The following is a 27,695-nucleotide window of genomic DNA, read 5'->3' as shown; positions in this document are numbered from 1 at the left end:
TGGTTGAATCTCCTTTGGCTGCTTTCATTGAAAAAAGCAACAAAAAAAAAGCCTCTCAGCAATATAGACTCAGCAATATAGAAACTTATTTTCTTTCCATATTGATTCAGGACCAAAGAGAAAGATGAATGGAATTAAACATGCGGATGCAAAAGCCTTTCTTCTGCAAAAACCTAGAAATCCTTAGAGGTTGGCACTATTTAACATTTCATATTTTCTTAGTACTTTCTTTGAAATACACAAGAACATTGTATACACACCACTATATTTCAAAATACACATGAATTATCTAAACATGTATGTGCGACGTGTGTTTGAAGATAAGCGAGTTGCCAACAGTGTGTTTGAAGGAACAGGTAATGTAGATCCATGTGGGCAGATAGGTCAGCTCAGATGTTACATAACTAGAAGCTTCTTTCTGGGAAAAGGACAGAGAGATCAAGGCTCTCTCTCTCGTTTCTTCGTATCATGTTATTTGTTTAGCTCCACAACACTGAAAGCAGCCCCATCTGTCAACAAGCCAGTTCCATAGCTTCAAGTTATTATAACCACAGTGTCCGGGCCATTGAAGTGTGTGGACTGCTGTACGGCAGACTTTGAGGTTCTTCTGAACGGCCTCCGCACTGCTTGCCCTGAGGTACTAAGCATTTGTTGTGTTTATGACAGTATCAGCCAGAGGACCGACAACCTTTTGTTGCTTTAAAACTAAACCCAAACTGAAATGGCTAAACTCCTAGGGACGATCTAATGTATCACTCGGCCTGGACATTTTGAGGTAAAAGGGATATATGTTTGGTTTAAAAAAAAAAGCAACATACATATTAATTGCAGCAAGATCGGTTTTTCATGGATCTGTGAATAAATCTGTTTAACCCATCACATCAGCTATCTTTCTCATAGTCACCATGGTCATTGTACAGTTTTAGGACATGCAGAGGTGCTTAAATGCCTTTTTACTTTTCTCAACATCCATCCATCAATTCTCAGATAATTATGTTACATTTATGTTACATGTATTAATCATTAATCGCGATAGCATTCAGATTTTCAAGCCAATATTTACTTGCACTGCTGTATTTGAATAACGGTTGCTTTGGACAACACAATGGTGTAAAGTTGTCTGCAACAGTTTCACACTGGATACCAGCTATCCAAAAGGGTGAAAGCCTACTATTAGTAATGAACAGGAAAACAACCTCAAATTCAAGTCTCTCCAAAACATGGATAAATTAGAGAACTCATACTCACTTATCATAATCCCCCTCATCGGCAAACTGCCATTCAGTATACTGTTTTACACTTGAATTAAAAAGTAGAACTCCGTTATAATCCTCTCAATACATAGAATAATTTGGTAAAAGGATGGAGCACGAGCGCGTCTTCACTAATGGCTGAGAGGTGAATCCATATGTCTTTTTCATTTCGTTTGCTATTTCAAATCATTCAGTCTGATATCAAAGGGCCTTTAGGGTTAGGGTTAATATTGGAGTTAGAGTGAACGATAGTGTGATTATTTTCGGGTACGCATTAAGGTTACCAGATTAAAGAGGAAAAGCAAGGTATAACTTCCTGCTGAGACAGGAAGTCAGTCATGTTCCTCCAAGAGGAACAACAGAAATGGTGACGTCTTGCTCCACTGCCTCCCTCCACTTGGCAATTAATTCAAACAGTTTATTTCCCAAGATGCACAGCAGGCGGCTGAGCGACAGCAAGGCTTGGGGAGGGGGGGGGAGAGGGGTAAGCAACTGGGGGGGGGGGGGGGGGGGGGGGGCAATGAAGACAAATGCGATGGAAGCCAATCAGATGAATCAGGACCAGATTAAGCAATCAGTTATAAAGACAATGTTAAGTGCAGGGAGATATTGTTGTTTGAAGTTTGTTTGATTTTCAAGACAAGTGTTCATCACTTCTAAATGTGAGTGGGATGTGGCAGTGGATTGGGCATTCCATCCTGATTTCGCATTACCTGCGATTGCAGGATAGAGGGTGAAAGGAACGGAGATAGTTCTGCATTATTAGGAGCTAAAACATAGAAACACATTGAGCACTGAGAAGAAAATAAGGAAAATGACATCAAAGATGCAGAAGCTGCTACAAGGACAGGTTATCCACGCTGATATTTTATTTTAGTGCCCAACTTTACTAATTGATCCAATTAGTTTTACTATAACCACAAAACAATACTCTTCGAAACTATGTATGTCTACTTGTAGTTTCACAAGGCCATTGTGTGGGAACCCTATACAATGTGTTTGTTTTGTCCAATCTTCTAAATGCATTGTGTATTCTGGTCATTTGATTGTGATAACAAACTGTTGCCCTGCGCGTTTTAAAAACAGCACGTCTACGCTGGAAAATGGGGTTGAACGGGGCAGATTTCCCAGCGGACGACTCACATGATCCGACTCTGCCTTCCGTAGCTCCAATTAACGGCTCTGCTTCCAATTAGTGAAATCTACTCTCCGCTGGCAGCACCCCATGGGGCCTCGTGTGTGTGTAAAGTAGTGCTCCAGCTGAAAGAAATTAACAAAATACCAGAAAATAAACCTTGCTTGGTAGTAATTGGGTCGTGAGGTTAAAAGTCTCGGCGCTATACATTGTAGGTCCTTCCAAGAAGAGGAGCGAGCACAACACACCCGGTTGGATGTCGACGCGCACAGGAAAGACCTTGAATGGTGATGTTTCTATTTAGTCATGCATTGATTTACTTCAAAGCAAATTCAGCTATGCCATTAGGGAACAGGTAGGGGTTAGGAGATCTGGCTCCCCTAGGATGCCTACAGTTGGTTAGGGATTAGTAATCGAAACCCTGAACCGTTCAGCCGTCAAACACTGTAACCGCTAGACTATCTTAACACCAAACTGCCTAATCTTTAATGCAAATAGACAAACACCAGACCAGAGACATCCGGGCATCTCTCCCTGTTACTCACTTTTGGTAACATGTCTGTCGGAAACTCTCAAAAAAAGGAAACGGTTGGGATCGGATTGAGCGCCTCTCTCTCTCTCTCTCTCTCTCTCTCTCTCTCTCTCTCTCTCTCTCTCTCTCTCTCTCTCTCTCTCTCTCTCTCTGCATTGTTGTAATGATGTCTGTGGTGAAATGGCACAAAAATCGATTGAAGGTGTGCAGACAGATGTCAGCCTTCCCCCTGGCCTGTTTATTAGAGAGCTGGGATAACAAACAACATGATATGTTCCGTCTTTAATAACCTCTCAAACCCACAAGATAACAACAGGCATCACTCACAAGACTCTTTGATTCAATTAAAAACTTTTGGTGGGAACATTCGGCATGGAGAAGGGGAGTCTTTATTGCAAGATTACAGACAGTTATCAATTATCTCTTTTATCATTTGGTTTAGTATGTTTGTTAATTAAGGCTATTTTAAGGCTTTGTTTGTAATTTGTAACATGCATTTTATTCTTTATTTATTAGAACATGCTAGATCAGGGGTCGGCAACCCTAGGCACGCGTGCCACCACTGGCACGGGGCAGCATAATCATTGGCACACTCAAAAATAAAAAAAATAAAATATATATATATATATTTCTTTTTTTATTATTATTATTAAAAAAATCACAGCACAATGCGGCAGCATAATCATTACTACTGATTTTTTTTGCACTTTATTCGGTTTTGGGCATCTCCTCCCAGTGCAAATATGTTTCAATTAGTTGGAGAAAGCAGTGTTCTGAAATGGGATCAATTAATAGTGGCCTGTATGCATCGTGGCCTGTATGCATCGCCTTCTCATGGTTTTGCATAGCTGTACATGTCTTAAAGATATTGATGTGGATGGTTTCAACATTCTCATATATTCTCATTTATTACATTTCTCACAGTTCAAATATGTTTTTGGATGAGTTTCTGAAAATGGTGTTTTAGGATGGGACCTATGTAATTATAATTTGTAAGCCCATGTTGCAAATATAACAACCAAAAAACCATTTAAAATGTTGATGCATGATTGTGGGCTATATGAAAATAGTACAATTCCATGTCTTCTGGAAATGTTTTTCATAATTCAGCTTCATTTCTTATATATTGTTGCTTAAGGCACATTCATTAACGAGAAAATTTGTGCTGTACATGTCTTAAAGATATTGATGTGGATGGTTTCAACATTCTCATATATTCTCATTTATTACATTTCTCACAGTTCAAATATGTTTTTGGATGAGTTTCTGAAAATGGTGTTTTAGGATGGGACCTATGTAATTATAATTTGTAAGCCCATGTTGCAAATATAACAACCAAAAAACCATTTAAAATGTTGATGCATGATTGTGGGCTATATGAAAATAGTACAATTCCATGTCTTCTGGAAATGTTTTTCATAATTCAGCTTCATTTCTTATATATTGTTGCTTAAGGCACATTCATTAACGAGAAAATTTCAAACTGGCACTGCATGTTGAAAAGGACCCCTGTGCTAGATGATAGTAATCTGCTGCATAAAATATTTTATTCAAATATTTACGTTTACATTATATTGGCTTTCTTGCTAATCCTGTTTGTGACTCATGTTTTCTGTTGTTCCTTTTTAAAATACCATTATTTTCAGAATTGCTTACCCTGATGGAAACTATGATGACCCGATTTCTTGATGCATTTTATTGCCTCGTCAAGAAGACAATGTTACACATGACACTGGAAGTGATTCATACAAAAACACACCAGACTAATCTCTCTAACCTGTTTTGGTACAATTATTATTTAACACTATCACACACACTTTTTTTTTCCACCCTGTTAAAAAACAAGACACCAAAACGGTCCCTTTAAAAGGCAATTCTTAAAAAATATATATATATTTTGCAGTTAATTTTTCCTTTAAACTTTAAATGAGCAAATTTACAATCAACTCATACTCTCTACCCTGAACAAACAAAATAAATTACAAACATTTTCCTTAACCATGCCATCATGTAAGTCTTGACAACGTTTTTTCTAGCCCAGGCATGGTTCCAGCTGAAGTGTTTCTAGATCAGACGTTGTTCTAGCTGAAATGTTTCTAGACTAAGGCCACGTCCACACGGAGCCGATTTTTTGGTCTTGTGCGTTTCGGCCGACCGTCCAGACGGAGCCGGCGAATTCGGGTTCCGAAACCGCACATTTCTGAAACCATGTCCGAGGGTGTTTTCAAGTCTATCCTGACCTATGTGGTTTCGTGTTAGGATTCGTGTGGACGCCTGAAACGCAAACAATGACGTCATTAGCCCCCCACCAGCTGGGGGACGTCAGAGTTGCGTTGAATTTTTTATATATTTTTTTATTTCCATTATTTTTGTAGTTTTAAATACAGCCCCTTGATAAATGCAATTACTAACTGTACATTAAAAAGTATTTCTGCTCAAATTAAAAGGTTGAATATCCTCGTGACTGAATGTTTGTATATAGCGCGCAGGCTGTATGCGCGCAGGCTTGATGCGCTCCACTTTTTTCTGTGGAGAACCAGCCCTTGAATATTTACTACACCATTTCTACAGCTCGATGCGGTTTCGCATTGAATCCTTCTTTACGGAGATATTCCTGAACCGCATAAAATGAAACCGGTTGTTGTTTTTTGCCCGTTTCGGCTCCGTGTGGACGGGGCCAGAGTATTGTTCTAGTTAATGGTTTCAGGAACAGGCGTGATTCAGGCTGAAGTGTTTCTAGACCAGGCGTGATTCAAGCTGAGGCATTTCTAGACCAGACAGAAATTTAGCTGAAGTGTTTCTGAATCAGGCATGATTGTAGCTGAAGTCTTTTTAGACAAGCTGTGATTCAAGCAGAAGTGTTTCTGGACTAGGTGTTGCTCTAGCTAAAGTGTTGCCAGGCACACTTCTCTACCGTCATTGATGAGTACAGAAACGACTCTCTTTTTCTCTCAACTTCAGCCGCAGCCTTTAAAACACCCGAAGACATGCTCTTCAAGGGTGACGATGACAAAAGGCTGACCTTTTTGTCAAATCAATCTTCCAGCGGCTGGCAGGCGACCGGTTTGTTTAGTCGTTTAAATCCCCTGTGCGAAGGCAGCTGCTCGCCACCGTTAGTTGAAGATGCGTGGAGCCATTAAGTGCGTCCTCTGCAGGAGAACTTTACTAAATAGATTGGCAGCGACACAAGAGGACAGCTATTCTGAGACAGAGGTGGCCAATCATTAGGAGACCAATTAATATCTGCCCTCTCCGTCCTTCTGTCTACCTGGCACGCTGCCTGAGCTTCGCTCCGATTGGAGCCCTGATGCGCTCACACACACCCACAAACACACACGCACACGCAGGTAGACACACAAATAACGACATGCACAGAGAATCTGAAAAACACATTGCACCAATAACACCACAGTATATATATATATATATATATATATACATACATAGAGATCTTTATAATATATATAGAGATTTAAATCACTAATTTGAGCTTTAATCATATGCACGTACACACACACGCGCGCACACACACACACACAATCTCACACACACACACACACACACACACACACACACACACACACACACACACACACACACACACACACACACACACACACACACACACACACACACACACCCACCCAGCGCCATGTCGGTAGCATAGCTGTTTGTCATAACAAGCCGGCCCACTCAGTAGCATTGTTCAGAGGGAAGGGTGACTGACGAGCATGAGACTAAGGCAGGTCTTGGCAAGCTTCTCTCCACTTGCAGACAATATTCCAGCCCATCCATCTCTGCTGGGGTAATGGAGTGCCCTTGCCTCTGCACGCCCGCAGGAGTGAGCAGTTATCACAGGCTGGCAGCTCTGTTGTTAATAAAGCACCGTTTGGAGAGATGCAGGGGAAACACAGTGGAGGGACGGAGAGAAAGGAGGAGGGGGGGGGGGGTGAGGAGAGGAGAGAGGGCAGAAGCACGCCATGCTGAGGTGATCAGGAGACGTTCCACCTCAGCTTCGGTTCCTGTGAAGTTAAATTTAGCCTCACCCGATCCCTCGGAAAGGAGGGGAGAAAGACGAGAGGAGGGAGAACAGTAGGAGGAGAGAGGAGAGGAGTGTAGAAGAGAGAATAGGAGGGGAAGATAAGAGGTGAAGAAACGGCAGGAGCAAAGATGAGAAGACGGGAGGAGAGCAGCAACAGAGAGGAGGTAGGAGAGGTGAAGGGAGGTGACGTGAGGTGAGGAGATGAGAGAAGATACGAGGAGAGAGGGGGCGAGGAGGGAGGAGAAGGGGCATGGGGGAGAGGAATCGGAGGGTAGGAGGGAGAATGAAGGGGAGAGTAGCCGTGGAGGGAGGAGAGGAGGGGACGAGAGGAATTGGAGTGGAGTGGCAAAGCAGCAGAGGGCTGTCTAATAGCAGAAGTGACCTTGAGGGTGCAGACTTAAGTAAAGAGTCAAATGATCACCGTGTCACACAGATCACCGCCCCGCTACCTCAGAAACTACCAGAGAACCGCTTCATACTGCTCCGTAGGGTCCATTCGACAGATTTATTCATCTCAGAAACTACCAAAGAACTGCGCCATACTGCTCCGTAGTATCCATTTGACAGATTTATTCATCTCAGAAACTACCCGTGAACTTCTTCGTACTGTGCCGTAGTGCCCATTCGACAGATTTATTCATCAACCACCCTACCTCAGATACTACAAGAGAACACCGCCTCCTACGGTTCCATTCTTCCCATACGACGGATATTCTTCCAGATAAAACATACGGTACATCTGGGTGTCAGAGCAGAAGGTGCACGACAGCAATTCAAAAAATAACAATTCTAAATAAGAATACAACTCCTAAAAAAGTATACAGAAATGTCTAAATAAACAACAAGAGGAGTACAAATGTAGATTTGTACTACTCTACACAAATAAATGTTAACAGACTTTGGTTGAGATAGACCTTATTAGTTTATGCTACACTATTGCATTATTGACCATTATAGATACATTTATTTATTTGTTCTTGTATTTTCCTTCATTTTTTTGCCATGCAAATTGGCATGTTTGTAATAATCTACCATCGTAGACTCAAGGCATTGATCTCATCGGACCGAAGAGTTCAACTGATCAATAGCAGATCAATATTAAATAATACAACCATCACCGTCATCCCTCACACCCGAAACACAACCCTCTCTAAACTACCTCAGAAAGCCGACAACAATGTTCCAACCGGGTGCTTCACCTTCTCCAGGCTCAAACTAACGCCAAACTGTCTACAGTCAAAGTCGAATTATACATCACAGTGTATACAAATAAGGTGTGACTCCCTCTCTCCGGGAGCGCTCGACGCGTGTGAGTGGCCTGACCGTGCGGCGCAGGAGGCAGCAGGAGGGAGTAGGAGCGGATGAAAGGCCTTCAAGTAGCTCTGAGTAAACCGTGAGTGCTCCAGAGGTCCAGGGATGCTTGCTTTCTACTTGAAAGACATGTTGAGGAGTTGTGTAGCTATCAGTGGAGCATTAGCACTGCTCTAACACAACCATAAAACAACACGGCCTAGCGTCGCTTTAAATTACTTTCTTCTGCCTGCGTCTGCCTCGGGCCCCGACAACAGTCTGTCACAAATTAGAAAGTGAACATCAACAATAGAAGGCGCGATACGCCGGGTAAAACAGAACCTTGTGCAACATGCAATTTCCTTTCATACTGGAGAGAATATCAGAGAACGGCGTTTATTATGAATTAAGAGTCGCCAGGGGATGGTCTTCTACTTTATGATTTAACTTCAAATATACACTTTTCTCTCCTGAAGAAATGTCATGCAATTATGGAACAGTTATGGACTTGGTTGAAGATGGGGTTGGTTCTGGAGCTCAATCATGGATGTGGTGCTGGTGGTATTGATGGAAGTGGTGCTGGTGTTTTTAATGACGGTTGGTGTTCAGGATGATGGTGATGTGGTTTAGTTATGATTATGTTTCAGCAGTGGTGTTGGCTTGGTTATTGTATTGGTGTATTTGTAGTGGTGGTGATGGTCTCCCTCCCCTTTCTCACACACTCCAGAATGACACTGGGAGGAAAATAATGAACAGCAGTACAATAAAATCATTGTGCAACCCAATAGATCTGCTTGTCAGAAGTGTGTGTGTGTGTGTGTGTGTGTGTGTGTGTGTGTGTGTGTGTGTGTGTGTGTGTGTGTGTGTGTGTGTGTGTGTGTGCGCGCGTGTGTGTCTGTGTGTGTGTGTGCGCACGTGTATGTGACCATGCATGCATGTGTGTGTGTGTGTCTGATGCCGCTGTGAATTTAGTTCATTAAATCATCTCCCGTCTAAATATTGACTTTATTAACTCAAGATAAGATGAAGGTTATCTTGCTCTGTATATCATATCACTTGGAGGTCACACACACACACACAGACACACACACACAAACACAAACACACACAAAGATGCTTGTGTACACACACGCACAGATGCTTGTGCACGCCCACACACACATTACTCACAAACAAATGATCTTATTACTGCCTTCCTCAACAATGTGGAATCAAAGCACATGGCATAATTACATCCATTCTTTCATACATATATTTATATGTACATACGTACACCTCACCTATACACACACACACACACACACACACACACACACACACACACACACACACACACACACACATACACACAGCCTTCTTATGCTCGGGACTAGCGTGTGGACATAAGCACTGATTTCTCCAGGAAGCCTCTCCATGCTCATTTTGTTGATTCCAATATTTGCAGCGAAGAGAAGAACAAACAACATCATTAAGAAGCTCCAGAGTGTCGACACAGCAGCCAGAGCGTCTCCCTGTAGACGACCCAGCGCTCCGCTCCAGGTAATGAGACAAATACGTATTATCCCCTTAAAACGCCACCGTGCTACGGCTCCATGCGCTGCTCTAACCGGCAGCGCGCAACAGGACAGACCGGACAGGGGCAGGTGGTGTGCAGCAACGGAAGGTAGACTAAGGACATACCCAGGAGATAGCTGGTGGGATGTGTTTCTGGGGTTCGGGTGGGAGTGAATCAGGGGAGGAAATGCACTACTTTAACAATGGCTTTTTTGCCCCACTAGTCATTTCAGGGCATTTTGGATCATTTCCAGGGCAAATTTATTCAATTATGGAAAATATTGGTTCTGTTTACATGATTGAATGATTCTCATGAAAATAATTATCTGTACCCACTTTTCAAGAACAGAGTCAAATACCAAGTTACTGCTTTAATTTGCATGACATTTAAATGCCTGCGTCATACAAATTTCAACGGCAATTATCTTACTTTATTATACGTTCATTTCTGACTTAAGTGGATTTCACACCTGCCTCTTCTAAAGACTGCACTAAAAGAGTGGAAAACAATAATCTGGAACCCAGTTTGACACGTACAGCAGATTGGCTGGCTGTTAATCAGAGAGGTGGTGATAGCAGATGCTGATTGGCCAGCAGCAATCAAAGAGATGGCAGGTGAAGGATGAGGTTTGTGGGAGGTGGAGGACTATAGGGGTACTCACTAAAGGGGTGCAGGGGGTCCAGTACTCGGGGTTCAGCTCAGCTCTCGGGCGGAGGTCCAGATATTCAGGGTTGAGTTCGGTTCGTGCGCGAGTTAATGTTCCCTTGGGGGAACGGAGAAATGGGATTAGAATCACTGCTGCCAGGGTGAGAGTTGTGCAATCATGTTCTTAATTTGGTGCCTTAGATTTGTGCATTTTAAACGAGAAAACAAATAAACAAATCATCTGCTGTCAAATCCATCACCTATGACAGTACCATTACAAATACCTTCTTAATGACTGAGCCTGTTTGAAACCACACTGTAATTAGATGCTTGATGACATGATTTTCAATTAACAATATAATTTCCAAAAGTCCAAATGTTAATCAAACTCCAACTTAAATCCAGCTTTAGAACAATCCATGCATCTTATCAACACTGTTGTTTTATATGACAGGAAATGTAGTCACTAAGACACTTTTTCAATAATTTAGCATATAATAATGTTAATAATGTCTACCTCGATTTTCCTAAATGTATTTGTTTGAATTCACATTAACATTAATACTGCAAAAAACCGACAACATCATATTTGTATTTTTTAAACTTTAAATATTCTGTTTAATTTAGATGATATTCTATACTGTCCATTCCTTTCTGCTGTGATACCCAGATTTCCTGTCTGGGATTAATAAAGTAATGCAATCTTATTTAATCTTGATTCAAACAGAAGGACAGGAAAATAACAAAGAGCATTCATTAGAACGTAGGACATGAATGAGGTTGATGAGGCTACAGCTAGTCTTGGCTGAAAGACGTCATCCTCCCTGATGATGCTTCAAATAGCTGTGAGGGGAATGAGTCGACTACACATGGAGCAGAAACCACAAAACCCTTTTCACCATGACCAGGATAATAGCATTGAGAGAGAGGGGAGCGAATGATAGAGAGAGCTAGTGAAATAGATGGAGATAGATAGAGGGAATGATAGGCACTGAGATGGAGACGGAGAAGACATAATGATAGAGGGAGGGTAAGAAAGAATAACAGAGAGAGAGAGAGATAGTGAAAGAGAAAGAGAGCACGGACAAGAAACCAACACAACGAGAGGGATAGACAAGTGTAGACAAGAGTATGTGGGTGAATGAGAGAGAGAGAGAGAGAGAGAGAGAGAGAGAGAGAGAGAGAGAGAGAGAGAGAGAGAGAGAGAGAGAGAGGTGAGAGATGATAGAGGTGAGAGATGATAGAGTGAGGGAAGGAGAGAAGGGAGGGAGAGGGACTGTGAGAGGTTATTGGGCTGGTGACATCGTGAAGCACATGATGTTCTTATCGGAGAAGACCACACTGTTTCAGGAGACGTTTCATCTCTGAGTCGACGCCTCGTGACTATTTTGGTTCCTCATTCATTCCCCTAAATTACCCCAGAGCTGCTCCGTGTTCTGCTGTTCTGTTCTGGTCTGTTTTCTGCTCACAAACACTATCTTGCACATCCACACCAACGTGTTTGCACACACATGCACACAACACACACACGCACGCACGCACGCACACACAAACACACACACACATACACACACGTTAATAATTCAATAATTGTTGCCATCATTCATCCTTCCAGAATATTAATGTCATCGGCAGTGATTGAATGCTGTGCTGAGATTGGTCGACTTGCACTTGAACACACTCCTCTGGCTTGACAATTAACAACCCAACTCCATCCACTCGATAAGACTTCAATTCTTAGATGAGGATGAGTATGAATGTGTCAGATGTCAAAACCAGTTCCTTTGAGATTGCATAGTCAAATTCAACATGAATGGAGATATTGTATGTGTTTCTTAGTATATATATTCTTCTTAACAATGTATACATTATCGATTTATTCCCACACGCCCTTGGTGAGGTGCAATGAAATGAAACAAATCCCAAAATGCATTGCAGATCCTAAGCCAGAAATGTGTAACTCCTTTCAGTTGAATATCTTCTAGTTGCCATGGTAGTTAATAAGATATGTCCAGATCAAAGAGTAGTATGGCATCATCGAGGAGAGTAACACCAAAGCAGACCATGCAACACATTTATTCATAGTGTGTGTGTGTGTGTGTTCTATTTTAACATATTTTAGAAAGGTGTTATTTCAAACCTATTTCAAACACCATATGATGTTAACATAGAGGTCGTATCCGAGAAGAGCATTAAAAGTATGTAAACATAACGAAGATACTACCAAAGGACACAATGAATAATTTTGACTGATCAGCTGAACAGTAAGGTAAACAAACCACCACCATGCTGCCACCTCCTTATAACCTCTGCCCTTCCAGACTAAGGTATAACAGCTTACCATGTCAACGACTGTGTGTGTGTGTTTTTTTTTTTTTTGTGCGTCTGTCTAAGTGTGCCTTTATGTGTGTGTTTATGTGTGTTTGCATGTACATGCACGAGTCTTGCATTAGTCATAAAATGTCAGGCCTCAATTTGCATTTTAATGATGCAATCCATGGAAAGCATCCATCGCCTTATCCTCAGTCGTTTGGAAATGAACCTAAAAGTCTAGTCTAGTAATGCATATATTGTACTCAGAAACAGGTCACAGTCACCACTGTGGTTGGATAGGTTATGAATCAATAATCATCTGCTTGATCGGATAATAGGTGTCCAGAATGTTCTGTCCTAACCTTTACTTAACAGATTCAACAGTTTCATGTTCCTCTTCTGTATATGAGAAACCCCCTGCCCTTTTCTAGTGTTCAACCACTGCTCATTCCATTTTACTATTATCATTACTATTATTATGTCTATGTGTGTGTCAATTTTTTTATTACTGTCATCATTACTTTTATTACTATTAATGTTATTATTAGGTATGAAAGCTTTCATTTCTTCTTATTAGTAGTTGAGTGCTGTATGCGGCGCTCAACTATTGTTCTTCTTAAAGGTCCCATTGCATGCTACTTAATGGATGCTTATATATTGGTGTTAGTGGGCCCTTAATGCAGTATTTGAAGACGTTCAAGAATTCAGCCTTTGTGCAGAATTACAGCCACTGCGAGCCAGTCCCACAATGAGCTTGCGACGGTGCCCCGCGGCGGTGGTGCCTCTCAGTGGTGCCTTGCGGCGGTGGTGCCTCGCGGCGGTGGTGCCCTGCGGCGGTGGTGCCCTGCGGCGGTGGTGCCTCGCGGCGGTGGGGCCCCGCGGCGGTGGTGCCTCGCGGCGGTGGTGCCCTGCGGCGGTGGTGCCCTGCGGCGGTGGTGCCCCGCAGCGGTGGTGCCCCGCAGCGGTGGTGCCTCGCGGCGGTGGTGCCTCGCGGCGGTGGTGCCCCGCGGCGGTGCCCCACGGCGGTGGTGCCCCACGGCGGTGGTGCCTCGCGGCGGTGGTGCCCCGCGGCGGTGGTGCCCCGCGGCGGTGGTGCCCCGCGGCGGTGGTGCCTCACGGCGGTGGTGCCTTTCGGTGGTTCATCTCGGTGGTGCCTCGCGGCGGTGGTGCCTCGCGGCGGTGGTGCCTCGCGGCGATGGTACCTCTCGGTGGTGGTGCCTCTCGGTGGTGGTGCCTCTCGGTGGTGGTGCCTCTCGGTGGTGGTGCCTCTCGGTGGTGCCTCTCGGTGGTGGTGCCTCTCGGTGGTGCCTCTCGGTGGTGGTGCCTCTCGGTGGTGCCTCTCGGTGGTGGTGCCTCTCGGTGGTGGTGCCTCTCGGTGGTGCCTCTCGGTGGTGGTGCCTCTCGGTGGTGCCTCTCGGTGGTGGTGCCTCTCGGTGGTGCCTCTCGGTGGTGGTGCCTCTCGGTGGTGGTGCCTCTCGGTGGTGCCTCTCGGTGGTGGTGCCTCTCGGTGGTGGTGCCTCTCGGTGGTGGTGCCTCTCGGTGGTGGTGCCTCTCGGCGGTGGTGCCTCTCGGCGGTGGTGCCTCTCGGCGGTGGTGCCTCTCGGCGGTGGTGCCTCTCGGCGGTGGTGCCTCTCGGCGGTGGTGCCTCTCGGCGGTGGTGCCTCTCGGTGGTGGTGCCTCTCGGCGGTGGTGCCTCGGCAGCGGGCTGCGGGCAGCGGGGCTCCGGCGGGAGATTATCGCAGGCAACTATCCCTTTCTCTTCTATGTCTAGGTTCAATTCTTCAGGGAGCCAAAGCCAAAGTTCCTTTCCCCCAATTCCTTCTCAACCATGGCTGAGATAACCCCCACTACGAGTCTCGTTGTGGAAATACCAGAGACTTCAGAGAACCCGACGTGTTATGCGCCATAACACCAACAGCAGAACGGTTATCCAAATAACAAAGAAGTGTACAACAGTCGTAGCTCATTGTCTTATTGCTGGGCCAAATTCTCTGGGTGGGCAAAACAGAGAAGGGGAGGTAACTTGGCCCCTTATGACGACATGTGGGGCAAAATTCGAAATCAAAGAGTCTGAGCTTTCATTTTTCATAGGCAGAGCAGGATACCAAGTGCTAGTTTTACACCTAATGCCGTTTCTAGCTACTGGGGGACCATAGGCGGGCTAAGGGAACTCATATTAATGTTAGAAAACCTCCTAAAGTGAGATTTTCATGCCAGGGCACCTTTAAGTTTTATTCTTTCTTTCTTTATTCTTCATTATTCTGTACAACCTTTGGGACCAATCTCCTTTGTCAATGTTTCACATAGAGACTCCATTCCAATTTTAAAAGGTTCAGATTAGCCTCGAATTGCGGGCTTCTTTTCAATATTTTTCAATATTCTACTTTTAAAATACAATTTTTTACAATAGAAGTCAATGGGAGGACGGTGGAGCCGTCTCATCGATTTACGCTGAGGTTAGAGCCCGAGGACGTGCAGGCAGTGTTGCCAGATAAGGCAGTTTTTCTCGCTCAATTTGACTACCTTTTTGCAAGATTGGGCGATTTTCCCCGCCCAATTGGACTAATCTTACAATATACAATTTTGGCTGGTTTAAAAAAGAAAATTGGGGGATTATTACAATAATTTCTAAAAACATCAATCAGTCCCATACCTTTCATAAGGCATATCGTTTGTGCAGCTAGTAACACTAATACTTCAGCTACTACTACTACTTCAGCGATTACTACTACTACTACTACTTCTACTTCAGCTACTACTACTTCAGCTACTATTACCAGTCCATTACTACTACTACTACTACTACAGTTTGTACCACTACTACGACTATCTTCCAGCTTTGACAGTATTACAGTTTAGCTTTCAGCTTTTGTAACAATGTATTTCAGCACTTTGCTTCTTCAGGTAATGTTATTCAGCGTCAGTCAGTTTTCGACTTCAGCTTCCAGGTGCACTGTGCACTGCAATACATTTGACCTTTCGTATTTTTCTGGAGTGCAAGGCAATACAATTTACCTTTCATATTCTTCAGTTCAATTAATTTTACATTTCTGCAATTTTAGCAATGCTTTGCGCTTTTTATTCAGCTGTCACTTTATTTGTTTCCAACCATTTACATGTCTTAAATGGTGTTCATGTTTACATTGTTTACTTCATTTCAACTTTTGAACTTTTGTAAAATCCCTTCACTTGATTTAAGCCATTTAACATTTCTTTATGTCTATGTTTCTTTATAAAACATATTTTCAACCTCACTTTGCACTACAGCACTTGCCGCATTTTCTGCAGGAAATGCATTTTCTAGTTTATGTATGTTATTCTCTCAAAACTTTGCCACCTTTCCACTCCCATAATGTGTGTGCTACAGATTTCACGTGTCATGTTTGTGGTCTTGTATATAGATTATATCGACCAAAAATATTCTTTGTGCAACAATCCATCATTTGTGTTGTGTGCTTCATGCAGATATTTTGCTGTGAGCTGAGATCGTAGGGTAGCTGATGATGTCATAGGTCTAGGATGGAGCTAAATAATGCAAGACGCGGAAATATTGGCAAAATAGGTAATCAATTAATTTCTTTGTCTTTCCTGGTCTGCCAACGAAAACAGGATTGACGTATCGCTGAAATGACAAAGAGGTTGGATAGAGCTCTGAGCACGGACACGTTTGAGAGCTGCTGCGCACGTCTGCCTGTGATTGCAGTATAAAACCATCTCAGTCCAGCCTGACCTCATGTGAGGAAGCTCGGAAGTGGAACGTGTTATTTTACTAACCTCCTAGCTCTGATTCCTGGAGCTACTGTTTCCAGGTGCACTTTATGCCGTTTTAAAATAGGTTGTGGACTTTTACCCAGGAGGACCCAACACATCTATAGTCCAGCATACATATCCTATATAGTTTATCTATGTATAGTGTTTATCAAAAAAATAAAACAGAGATGATCAAATGAAACAGACAAGGTATGCACACGTGCTACATGTGAACCTCCTAGGATGGCGCAATTTGATTGGTTCGCTATCTCGGGATGTTGGGCAATATCCAATGATTGGGAAGTCAAACTCGGGGTATCGTGACGGTCGTCTCGTCACGCTAATAAAAACAAATAAACTGCTTATAAAAATAAATAAATCCTGGCAATTATTCACCTCTTCTGTGAAAAATTGTTAAGTAAACCACACCAGTATGTGATAGCCAGTAGACTGGAAGGGCCCAATCTGTTAATAAAGAATGTAAACCCATACATTTTTCCCAAGATTTATTGCAAGCATGCATATATATATATATATATATATATATATATATATATATATATATATATATATATATATTGAAAAGGGCTCCACTGCGACCCATTTTTAGGTCCTGGATAGGGAGCCTCAACTCCCCAGGGATGGGGTGACCTCAGTTGGTTGTGCAAGTGTGTAGCACCATGGCAGCACAGCGCTATCTTATGACTGACGACTGGAGGTCAGGAGGGAGCAGACACACGCAAGGCTCATTATCACAATTAGTCATTCCATCCCCCTGGTGATTGTTTGTGTTTTCACTAATTAATCGGTTAGTTTATTTACTTGGCCTTTTCGCGAATTGTTGGTTTTGGTGTGCAATGGAACTGCAGGGGAAACTTGAGCCTAACGGAAGCTAAAGTCTAGAGATGGAACACAACTAGGGGAACTATGGCTAAACTGGAGCTAAAGTCTTGCTAAAAGGTAGCCAAACTGTAGCTTAACTGTAGTTGAGTTTTTGATAAAATGTGGCTAAACTCTAGCAAACCTCAACAACTTTTTTTTTTTTTTTAACTGGAGCTCAACTCTCACTGCGACACATCTTGGGAACGTATCGGCTCCTCTCAGCAGAATATTTACAGCCTCCCCCATGTACAGTATGGTGAGGTGTTAACTGCACAATTAAAATCAATCCGGCCGTTATCCGCCTCGTGTCTTTGGAAGGAGTCCAGCGCGGGTTAATATACGGCCGCCATAATCGACAGCGGCTGGCGCCGCTGATTCCGTCTCCGCGGCAACGCGCTGACTTATGCCCCGTCGCCAGCGATGTAAATGAGCTCGTAAAATGCCAAAATGCTGTGAGAGAATGGAGGGAACTCCCGCAAGATATCTTAACGCCTGCTCAGCTGAATACTGCTGTCCGTCACGCCTCACTCAAAATAACCACCCATCCATCAACCATCTTACATTCATCACCAATCATCCATCATCCATCATCCATCATCCATCCACCACCCACACACCAAGGAAACAAGCCCAAACAAACCCCATCCACCTTCCTACCGACACACCCTTGACCAAACTCCCTATACTGTCCTGCTATTCGCTCACTCCTCAACTTTCTTTGTATCTCAAAGCTCAAATAAAAAGTCAATAAAACACCAACGGGAATGACAGGCCAAGAGGAGGAGCCGCTGTGTCCAAGGGGAAGGAGGTTCTCTTTTCTAGGGGAAGTAGGTGAGTTCTAAGGGAAGAGGTGTTGTGTTCTGAGTAGAGGAGAGGTGGTGTTGTTCTAAGGGGAGGAGGTGTGTTCTGGGAGAAGGAGGTGTTGTGCTTAAGGAGGGGGTGGTGGTGGTGGTGGGTTCTATGAGGAGAAGGTGTGTTCTAGGAGGAGGTGGAGGTGTGTTCTAGGAGGAGCAGGTGTGTTCTAGGAGGAGGAGGTCCTTTTTTCTTGGAAGCGGAGATGGTGTGTTTTAGGAGGAGATGGAAGGTTCTAGGCGTAGATGGTGATGGGTTAGAGGAGGAGGAGATGGTGTGTTATAGGAGAAGGTGGTTTGTTCTATGAAGGAGGTGATGGTTGGAGGTGTGTTCTAGGAGTAGGAGGAGGTATGTTTTGGAGGAGGTGGTCTGTTCTAGGGGGATGAGATGTGGTGTACTAAGAGGAGGTCTTGTGTTCTAGAAAGAAGTGATGTGTTCTGGGAGGACGTGGTGGTATCTTTGGGAGTAGGAGTAATGTTCGAGGAGGGGGTGATAGTATGTTTTGGGAGGAGGAGGTATGTTCTAGGAGGAGGGGGTCTGTCCTAGGGGTAGGTGTTGTCTAGGGTAAAAGGAGATATCTGGGAGGAGGAGGTGATGAAAGCCAAGTGTTCATAGCAAAGGGAGAAGGGCGGAGGCTGATAACAGAGCACACAGGGAGCGTCTGCTAACTTATTTATATTAAGCTGTTGAGATGGCTGCTTTAGAGAAGCCATGATTATTATCCTTTGATTTGTAAAGCTGCGCTGTGATTGGTCAGGTTCCGGCCTGCCAGCACTCCACTGTATGTTTATGGGTCCCAGTTCTAAGCACATTTCCACACTACTGGGGCTCCCAGCAATCCATATTGACATCCTATTAAAGTAGCAGATGACGATAGGCCGTTTCATGACAAGAATGCGATGGGAATAACAGCACACAGTCGCTGCGGTGCACACACAAATATAAAAGAGTTACAATTACAAGGGAGCACAGAGGTATCCATGATGCTCCTCTGCTTTCACCGAGAACAAAGGAAGGCTGGTTCAATTCTCCCTCCCTCCCTCTCTCCCTTCTTAGTCTGTCGCCCTCCCCCCCCCCCCCCTTCTCTACCTTTGTGGATTTTCAAACACATCCAAAAACACAATCCTCTAACGAACAGCCAGCTGTGTACACATACTGACATCAATTATTTTAGAGATAATGTTTGATATGATAATTAATTACACAAGTGTAGGACAAAAAAGGAGAAAAATGAGAATATTTTCATATTCAGAGAAACTCAGAGGGAGAGAGATATAATTGTGCAGCATTTCACTTTTTTTTTTAATCTTATTTAACCTTTTGTGCTGTTGCATGTACATTTTTTAATAAAACCATTTGAATTTGAATTTGAAATAGACGACGGAAGACATGCTCAGTCGTTTAAACAGCGCTGCTGTGTGACCAAATGGCGAACAAATTAGTTTAAGGTCCAGTGGCAAATAAAAGCCCTGATAAATTATGTGTTGGCGAAAACCGTTACAGTTTCCCATTGCCACGAAGACACATTGATCCGCCCTCAGCTCGTCCCCTTCGTTGGCGTCGATAGCGGACCCAGCCCGACCGTTCTCCACCACCACTAATGGCCTTTTAAGAAATCCACTTTGACTCATGGCAGAACCGTAATAAGCAGATTTGACGGGAGCAGGGAGGTAGGCTGCACACCGCCGTTGATGTATAAGCGATAGGAATCCATTTCATTAACGCCCATCTCAAATTACCTCTGCTCTCAAACGGTGAAATGAGACAGAGGTTATATAGGTCAGGGCCCTTGATGAAACATGTTTTAATAGCGACTTCATTAAGGAGACTTTGTACCTGGTCCTGCGCTGTACAGGTCAGGTTGTGAGCTTTTTTTTTTATTCTTATGAAACAGCCTTTGGCTGCCAAGCGTAACATTTAAGAGCGGGACAAGAAGCCAATAGAAGCAGAGCTTATTGCCGGCCATATACTCTCTAGCTGTCATCCTGTGAGCCGCTCTGCTCTCCAGAGTCTGCTGGGGAACTTTATCACGTCGGGGGTCTCGCTTCTCTCTAGGACTCTGAATAACACCTTCCCCACGGACCCCCAGCCCAAGATAACGTCTTCCCTGCAGAGAACTCAAGTCTTTTATATTGGTCACTTTGTCGGCCGCTGTTACGGCTTCATCCGCTCTGTGGACAAGATTACACAATCTATTGTCTCTCTGTCTCTGGAGGAACACGGGACCAGAGACATGACGCGTCTGGAAGGTGGGAGTATTGAGGTGAGGGGTTTGATTCAAAGTGTTGAGTAATGTTCATGGTGATGTGGTTTGGTTTGACTCAAAGTGTTTAGATTTGTCTGTTGATGGGGTTTGATCTGATCCAAAGTGTTGAGTTTATTTGCCGATAATGTCTTCATAAAGAAGAAGGTCTTTTATAATCCCCCCGCTGTGTTTTGATCTCATATTGGATTCTGATGTAAACAACCCATATGTTTACTGAGGAGATAAAAAAAATGGCCAGCAGTCATAGACTCTCCTTATGCACAGCCTGCGAAACTGTCTTCTTGAAAACAGTACTAAAGTTTAACGTGGAACTTGGCTGTGATTAAGGACCCCCTTTATCTCCAGACCAATGCCAGCAGACACAAAGCCACGTCGCTCGCTAGCACTGCACCTCCTCGCCAAGATGGGGTCTGCAGAAAAGATAATTACTTGAATTATGCAGGTTGAATATTTCCAAACAAAGAGCTTCCGCAGACAAATACTGCAGATGCTACACAGGCCGGCAGAAATCACAGAATACATCCAGCTTCAATATTTGTTAGATGGACCAGAGCAAACACCACCTCATAGGCCGGGTCCACATGAAGCGCTCAGACCGCCTCTCTCTCAGGGCTTGTTTGGATCCACGTAATCCAGATCCCGACATCCCTCAGGAAGCGTGCTAACATAGGATGTAAAGCGCTTGGTTCACTGTAGGTAACTGAACATAAATATGTTTGATCTATCCACTGCCTCGCATTTAAAGAGTGTGATTAATTATGAATCATACATTCATCAATCAAAAGAACGTTTTAACAGTTCAATGTAGGGTATATGCGCGTGGACAATGTGTACAACCGTCTGTGTGTGAACAAGAGTTATGAAATGTTTATCTTTCAGCCACACATATTGTGCTGTTGATTTGGCTTCTGAAATAATGGACACCTAACGGATAGATGTCTGGTCAAGGTCAGAACAACTAAAGAAGTTAAGATGCCAGAGATTTGAGTTTTTATAGTTTGTTTGTCGTTTTGTTTCTCTTGTCATATCCAATTTCAATCTAAGCGCCCCTCTTCGGTAAAACCTCACCAGTAAAACAAGAGAGGGCTTTCTGAAGTGAGAGTTGTAGACAAGTTATTTAATGAATTCCTCGGAGAGCGGCGAGGCAGGGATAGGCCCCTTGTGTAAAAGAGAAAGAGAGGCAACAGACAGCTGTTTCACTGCACTCAGCAGCATTACACAACACCCATCCCTCCTTAATATCTCCATCTCCCCTCCTCTGCGTCTCACTCCCCATTTCCTCAAAGTCTTTGAAGGCACAGGGACCCCCCACGCATCAACACAGACAAGAGACCAATTCCTCGTCGCCTCTGAAGTACATGTCCTCAAGTCAACTGAGACTGCCCCCCCCACCGGGTGGAGCTATCAGATCAGATTAATAAATGATTCCAGTTTGAGGAGAAAAGCTTCTCTAAAATACGCTGTACCCGAGACAACGCTTCCAAACTGCAAAAGCCATTGCCCGTTGGAACATAGATTTCTAATTTCTGTGTCAGAGTATGGATTATCTTACTTCCTATTCTACTGAATAAATCTTCTTCATGCCAATTTCTTCTCTCCCTACAGACAAATTAATTTAGTGGCCCCATGTACATGCAGAAATTGCAAAATAGTAAATTACCATTTCTACCAAATGTTCTTAACCGAGAGGTGTCGGAAACAGCTCACAAAAACAATAAATACATTTTTGACAACAAGTCCACTACTAAGTACTGTGTGGTAAATCACACCAACCTCCTGCACAATATATACCTTTTCTATATATAAGATATATGATATAAAATATATTATATAGGATATATGATATATATTATTTATTATATAAAATATAAAGATATTTACAAGTACACAGTATACTTTACACAGCAGTAGCCCTTGTGTGCCGTATCGTCTAACCTCCTTAGTGTTTCTCTGCTTATGAGAACCATAAAGTGTGGATGGAGACAACACTGAGGCCTAATCACACAGAGCCCCTCCAATCACTACTTTAATGGCTTTTACTGTCCACAGCTCCAGTGCCAGAGCTAGGAATCTAGAGCTAGGAGACTAGAGCTGGAGTCTAGATTTAGAGTAAAGTTCTTCAAGACAGAAATCGAATAATGTAAACATAACCACTATAACTATCTCCACAGAATAGTAAAAAAAAACAAGACATGAATATAGATATAAGTTGCTCAAATGCTTGAAATTGCATTCCGTTGAAGTATGGAATATGAAAACACAAGTATGGTATGTAATGTAATTTGTATCTATGTAGTATAATCTTTCAAAACCATAACCTGTTAGGGTAAGATTTCAGCATGAAAGAACCAGATTTCAGGATGAAAGAACATTGCAGTTCAATGGACATGTGCTTGCTGCTGAGGGCACATACTGTACGGAGGATGCAATAATATAGAAGGCAATAAAAAAGTCTTTAGATAGCAAGCCATTCTAACGGTCTCCATTTATCCCTGTATGTTGAGTTGAGTGTTGTTCGGAACTGGTCCCGTCTGCCTGCAAGCTGCAGCCAAAACACACCGGCCCACGCCTTTTCACTGTGCCCAGGGAGACTAAGAGCTGATGGAGACGCTGTTGTGCATTTAGTCACAATCAGTTCTACCCTAATGTTTACATTCATTAGTTTTGCATCTACATTTGTTCTACTGTGTATACCGAACGTTGGTTTTATATTGGTACTTAAATGTTTTATCCTTTGAAAATCAAATTACGGTCTTCTCACTCCGAACGTGACGGATGGGGATTTTCATCTAAGACTACGTAAACTTTTACGTACAGATAGACAATAAATATAAACACAAATGATTATTTGCACGCTGTGTTAGGTAACAAAAGGTTTGTGAAATGGCTTTCTGGTGAACCCAGATTCACTTGGACCTGCTAATTGGCTGGTTACTTTCGCATGTGAAGCCGCCTCAAAGCACATAGAAATGTCATGAGAAAAACACGCTTCAGGAATACATACAGACTAAACCTCCCATTACTATCTCTCCAAACAACATGAGCCCCCTCAGAGTATTTCCATTACTCTGTCCATCCATACAGGCGACACATACGTCTAGTTTGGAACAAAACACCACATTGGATAAATCTGTTGCATGTGTCAGCTTCTCGTCCATGATACCAGCAGAATGGGGTAATTGGATACTTGAGCAGGTGTACTCACAGATGTATAAGATAGCACAATTCTACTATAATATTCATATCTTTATCACAGAATACAGGTGACAGCGAATGTTAAATGAAGTGTCAAATTGCTCAGGGGTATATCGTAAGTTAACTGTATAAAAACTGCTGTGTCCTCATAACCGAGCGAAAAACGAAAAAACCGAGTGATGTTCAGAGATGGTCTTTGACTTGTGTACTTTTCTTCATCACAAACAGAAACACAACCTCTAGCTGGACACCTAGCCCTGTCACAGCCACATTGCACCAGAATCTAAACTGTTTAATATATTCATATAACTTTTCTTTCATCAAGTGTGAGGAGATTCAGTCTGACAATCTCACTCTTATGTATCACTCTCAAGTCTCTCATGCGTGTCCGTCCCTCATTTATCACTCTCCCGTTCTTGGTTTCACGTCACCCTCTCACGTCCCTCCCTCACGTGCCATTTCCATTTCTCACTCTGACGTCACACTACGTCTCACTCTGAAATCTCACTCTTATTTATGCTTAGTCATTTTTGAGACGTTTTACATCCAAAGCAACTTCAAAGTATACAACGAAAATTGGAGTTGTGCAACCTGAAAAAAATAACTTTGATCTCTTACTAGTCACTATTATGTCTGATTCCAGTGTCTACTATAGCTTGATTTTATATACAAATCTACTGTCTCGCGTGTCCTCTGTTTCTGCAGCTGCAACCATCTTTCTGGTGCTCCTCTCTGCCACATCAGTAACAGAAAACACTGAAAGCCTGCGGCCATACTTATTATCCGTACTCCAGCGTTTACCATCTCACCTAAGTTCTACTCAGAAAGTTCACGATCGTCGCTGAACACTCTGCGACATATCTTCTGTTCACTGTCCGTTCTGGTGTTGAATCAACCCCTTCGCTTTCACTAAAACTCCCCTGGAATAAAATACATTTTTTGTTTGCCACTTGCCTCTGAGTCTGTGCAAGACAATGTGGGCAGATCCTCATTATATCTCAGCAGCATTCCCACAGTAGCCAAACACACACAAGGACACATGTATTCACACACACACACGCCACACACAAACAAACATATACTCACACATGTATTCATACACACCCACAGACACACACACTGACAAAAAGACATGTATTGAAACACACACACTCAAATAAAAACACACACACACTTACACTTGTATTCACACAAACACACACACACAAACACACTCACACACACACAAACACACACACGTTCCCTGATGAGCTCAAGTATCCATTGTGCTCCTTGAGAGATACTTAATGGCCAGATCTTATTTTCTCTCTAGCTGGCAGGGGATGGGATAATTGTATGCGGTCCATTTGCTTTGCTGAGCTTCCTGTCTCAGGCAGAAGGTTGCAGAGAGAGAAAGAGAGGGATAGGGATAGGAAAGAGAGAGAAAGAGCAGACTGAGTGAGTGAGCAAGTGAATGAGTGTGCGCATGATGAGTGAGTGACTAAGAGTTTGTGTGTGTGTGTGTGTGTGTGTGTGTGTGTGTGTGTGTGTGTGTGTGTGTGTGTGTGTGTGTGTGTGTGTGTGTGTGTGTGTGTGTGTGTCTCTGTGTGCGTTTTACTTGTTTTGTATTCTGGAAGAGATAAAAAGCATTTCACATTCTGAAAGCAGCAGCGCGTCGCTCAGATGCTCCAGCGCCTGTAGTCACGGGAGAAGATGGACGTGACACCTTGGAGAGACACGCCCCCCTCGTGCAGGTCAACGTGGTTACGGCGCGATGCAGACGGACCGCCAATCCCGGTGACAAGTAGGTCAGTCGGGTTGGCCCAGTGATGACACAGCTGTCAATCAGCAAGAGATGCCGGAATACACCAGCAAATCAAAATAGACCAATAACAATAGACCAATTAGGATAGGTCAGTAAAGACACATCAGACAAACAAATACTCCTTCAAGTAACCAATTTTTCTTCTTGTAAATGTTCCGTAGGTAAGAGTTATCAGAGAGTTGTAAAGAGAGAGATCAGAAAAGCGTATTTCATTTACCGCACCTGTGATTAATGGATTCCCCAAACCAATTAGGAAGAGTATCCCTCATTGGTCAGGTATTTTCCTGCAGTGATCTAAAATCGAAATAGTATCATACAATGACGCAGTGAACTAAACAAAACGTCTCACAATGCATTTTAATCACTAATAGCTGATGGGTGGCTATGCCATTTGTAACATTACACTCAAATAACAGCAATTAAATCTCACATAGAGCTGAGTTTGGTTGCTGTCTTCAATGCAGTTTCCTCTGGAACCAAGTCTAAAGACTGTCTCAACAGGGAAGGTTTTACGAGAGCGACAACAGTTGTCATAACCACCTACAGAGGTAATGAATGCTGCATTTCATCTAGATGAACTAGAAACAGGTGTACAGCCTACTCAGAAGCATTGTCAAGTCATGTGCTTAGCTCTGACATGACCCATCGTCAACTTATATAAAGCAAGGGGGGTATCATATGCAAATGTGTCTAATGCATCGCTTTCTATTATTCAACATCATTCACGAAAACTCGTGAGTCCCCGCCCGATCTCGGAGGTAGTGAAACCACGTCTAAGCAGGCTGAGTCGGTTTACAGCTTGTTGTAACCCTTTGTATGAACACATGAGTTATGTTAATCTAGATACAAGATACATTCAGGAGCAAAGAAGGGTCAGGGCAGCTTGCTTCAGGTTGTCTGCAGGTAGACTGCAGTCATGGGGTTTGAATCCAGATCCTTTGAGCTTAGAGTCAAACACCCTAATAATATTCTGCAATAGGTAGAGAGGAAATTATATGCAGCAGGGCTATCTTTTTCTTTCAAATTGATGCTATAACCAGCCTGTTGACAAAAAATATAGCAGAATATTTGTTCTTAAATTAGCCCCAAACCTAAGATGTATTAAAAACACATTTGTTCCTCTTAATTATGACCTTTTATTAATGAGAAACAAATAAATAACAGCAGAGTTGTCAGTGCCAGGGTAATTGTTTTTTTTAGTATATGATTTAGAATAAATCACAAAACATATTGTATCAAAACAGTCCTAAAATAGAGGCATTATAATAGCTTGTGTCCTCATTCATATTCATTGAGTAAACAATAAGCACTCCCATAATGTTCTGTCCCTTATGACACATATTTGTTCATGTTAGTTCCATGGTTCAGGATTCAGCCATGGAACTAAACTGGGGCGCTTTTAGTTGGAGTATTGTGCGTTTCAAAGCAATACAATGAACAGAACCCACGCTCCCAGAACCAGATGGTGAATCATTTTGATTTCATTCCTTATTATTAAATCAACTGTGAGTGGACAGTGCCCTGATTAAACTTATAAATTATTATTCTCTTCATGATGAATAATTGTATTATTGCCCTGGTTTTGTTTTGAATATTGAAACTTATCGTTTATTTCAATGTGTTCTTAATCCCCGACATGATTAATTATTATTTATTCCACTGTACCAGCTCCCCTCTCCTCCGATAACGGAACAAACTTTAAGCTCCCAGAAACCAAAAAAGAAATTGAATCAAATACAAGCCATGAAAATATCCACCATGCCAAGGAACGAGATAACGAATTGAATGAATTCCTGCTGTATTTCAAATATCCCCGTACCTTCTCCTCCCTCCCCCATCCCTCCTCTCCTCATCCCTTCCTCCATCACCTCCCTCACCTCTCCTCACCACCTACTGCTCCCCTCCCTGCTCCTCTCTTCTCTCCCCCACTCCCTCTATTCTCGGTGGTAACGTTCTTGATAACACATCAGCCCCAGGCCCCTACCTCACCCCTCTCCCTACCTCAACCCCCGGTCACCACCCGCCACCCTCCCTGCTCATTCTACCTCACCCACCTTTCTACATCACACCCCATACATCTCCCTCATCTCACCCTACCTCACCACACACACACACTGCATCACCCATTACCTTCCTCTCCAGCCATCCCTGACCCACCTCCCTCTCCCCCAACGCATCCCT

At 43.2% G+C, this 27,695-nt stretch overlaps 1 protein-coding gene across 4 annotated transcripts in view; it reads right to left on the bottom strand.

Annotated features, from left to right (window-relative positions):
* LOC132472633 (protocadherin-9) overlaps positions 1 to 27,695 on the bottom strand; it is a 171,935-nt gene that overhangs the window by 103,947 nt on the left and 40,293 nt on the right. For all 4 annotated transcript variants that reach the window (XM_060072352.1, XM_060072353.1, XM_060072350.1 and 1 more), the window contains exon 3: positions 10,469 to 10,570. In XM_060072352.1, coding sequence (XP_059928335.1) covers positions 10,469 to 10,570 — 102 coding nt within the window. The remainder of the gene's footprint in view (positions 1 to 10,468; positions 10,571 to 27,695) is intronic.

The sequence above is a fragment of the Gadus macrocephalus genome, chromosome 14, assembly GCF_031168955.1.
Source record: "Gadus macrocephalus chromosome 14, ASM3116895v1".
In the NCBI taxonomy this organism is placed as follows: Eukaryota; Metazoa; Chordata; class Actinopteri; order Gadiformes; family Gadidae; genus Gadus; species Gadus macrocephalus.
Note: the sequence above shows the minus strand (reverse complement) of the source record. Positions and strands in the feature narration are given on the sequence as shown.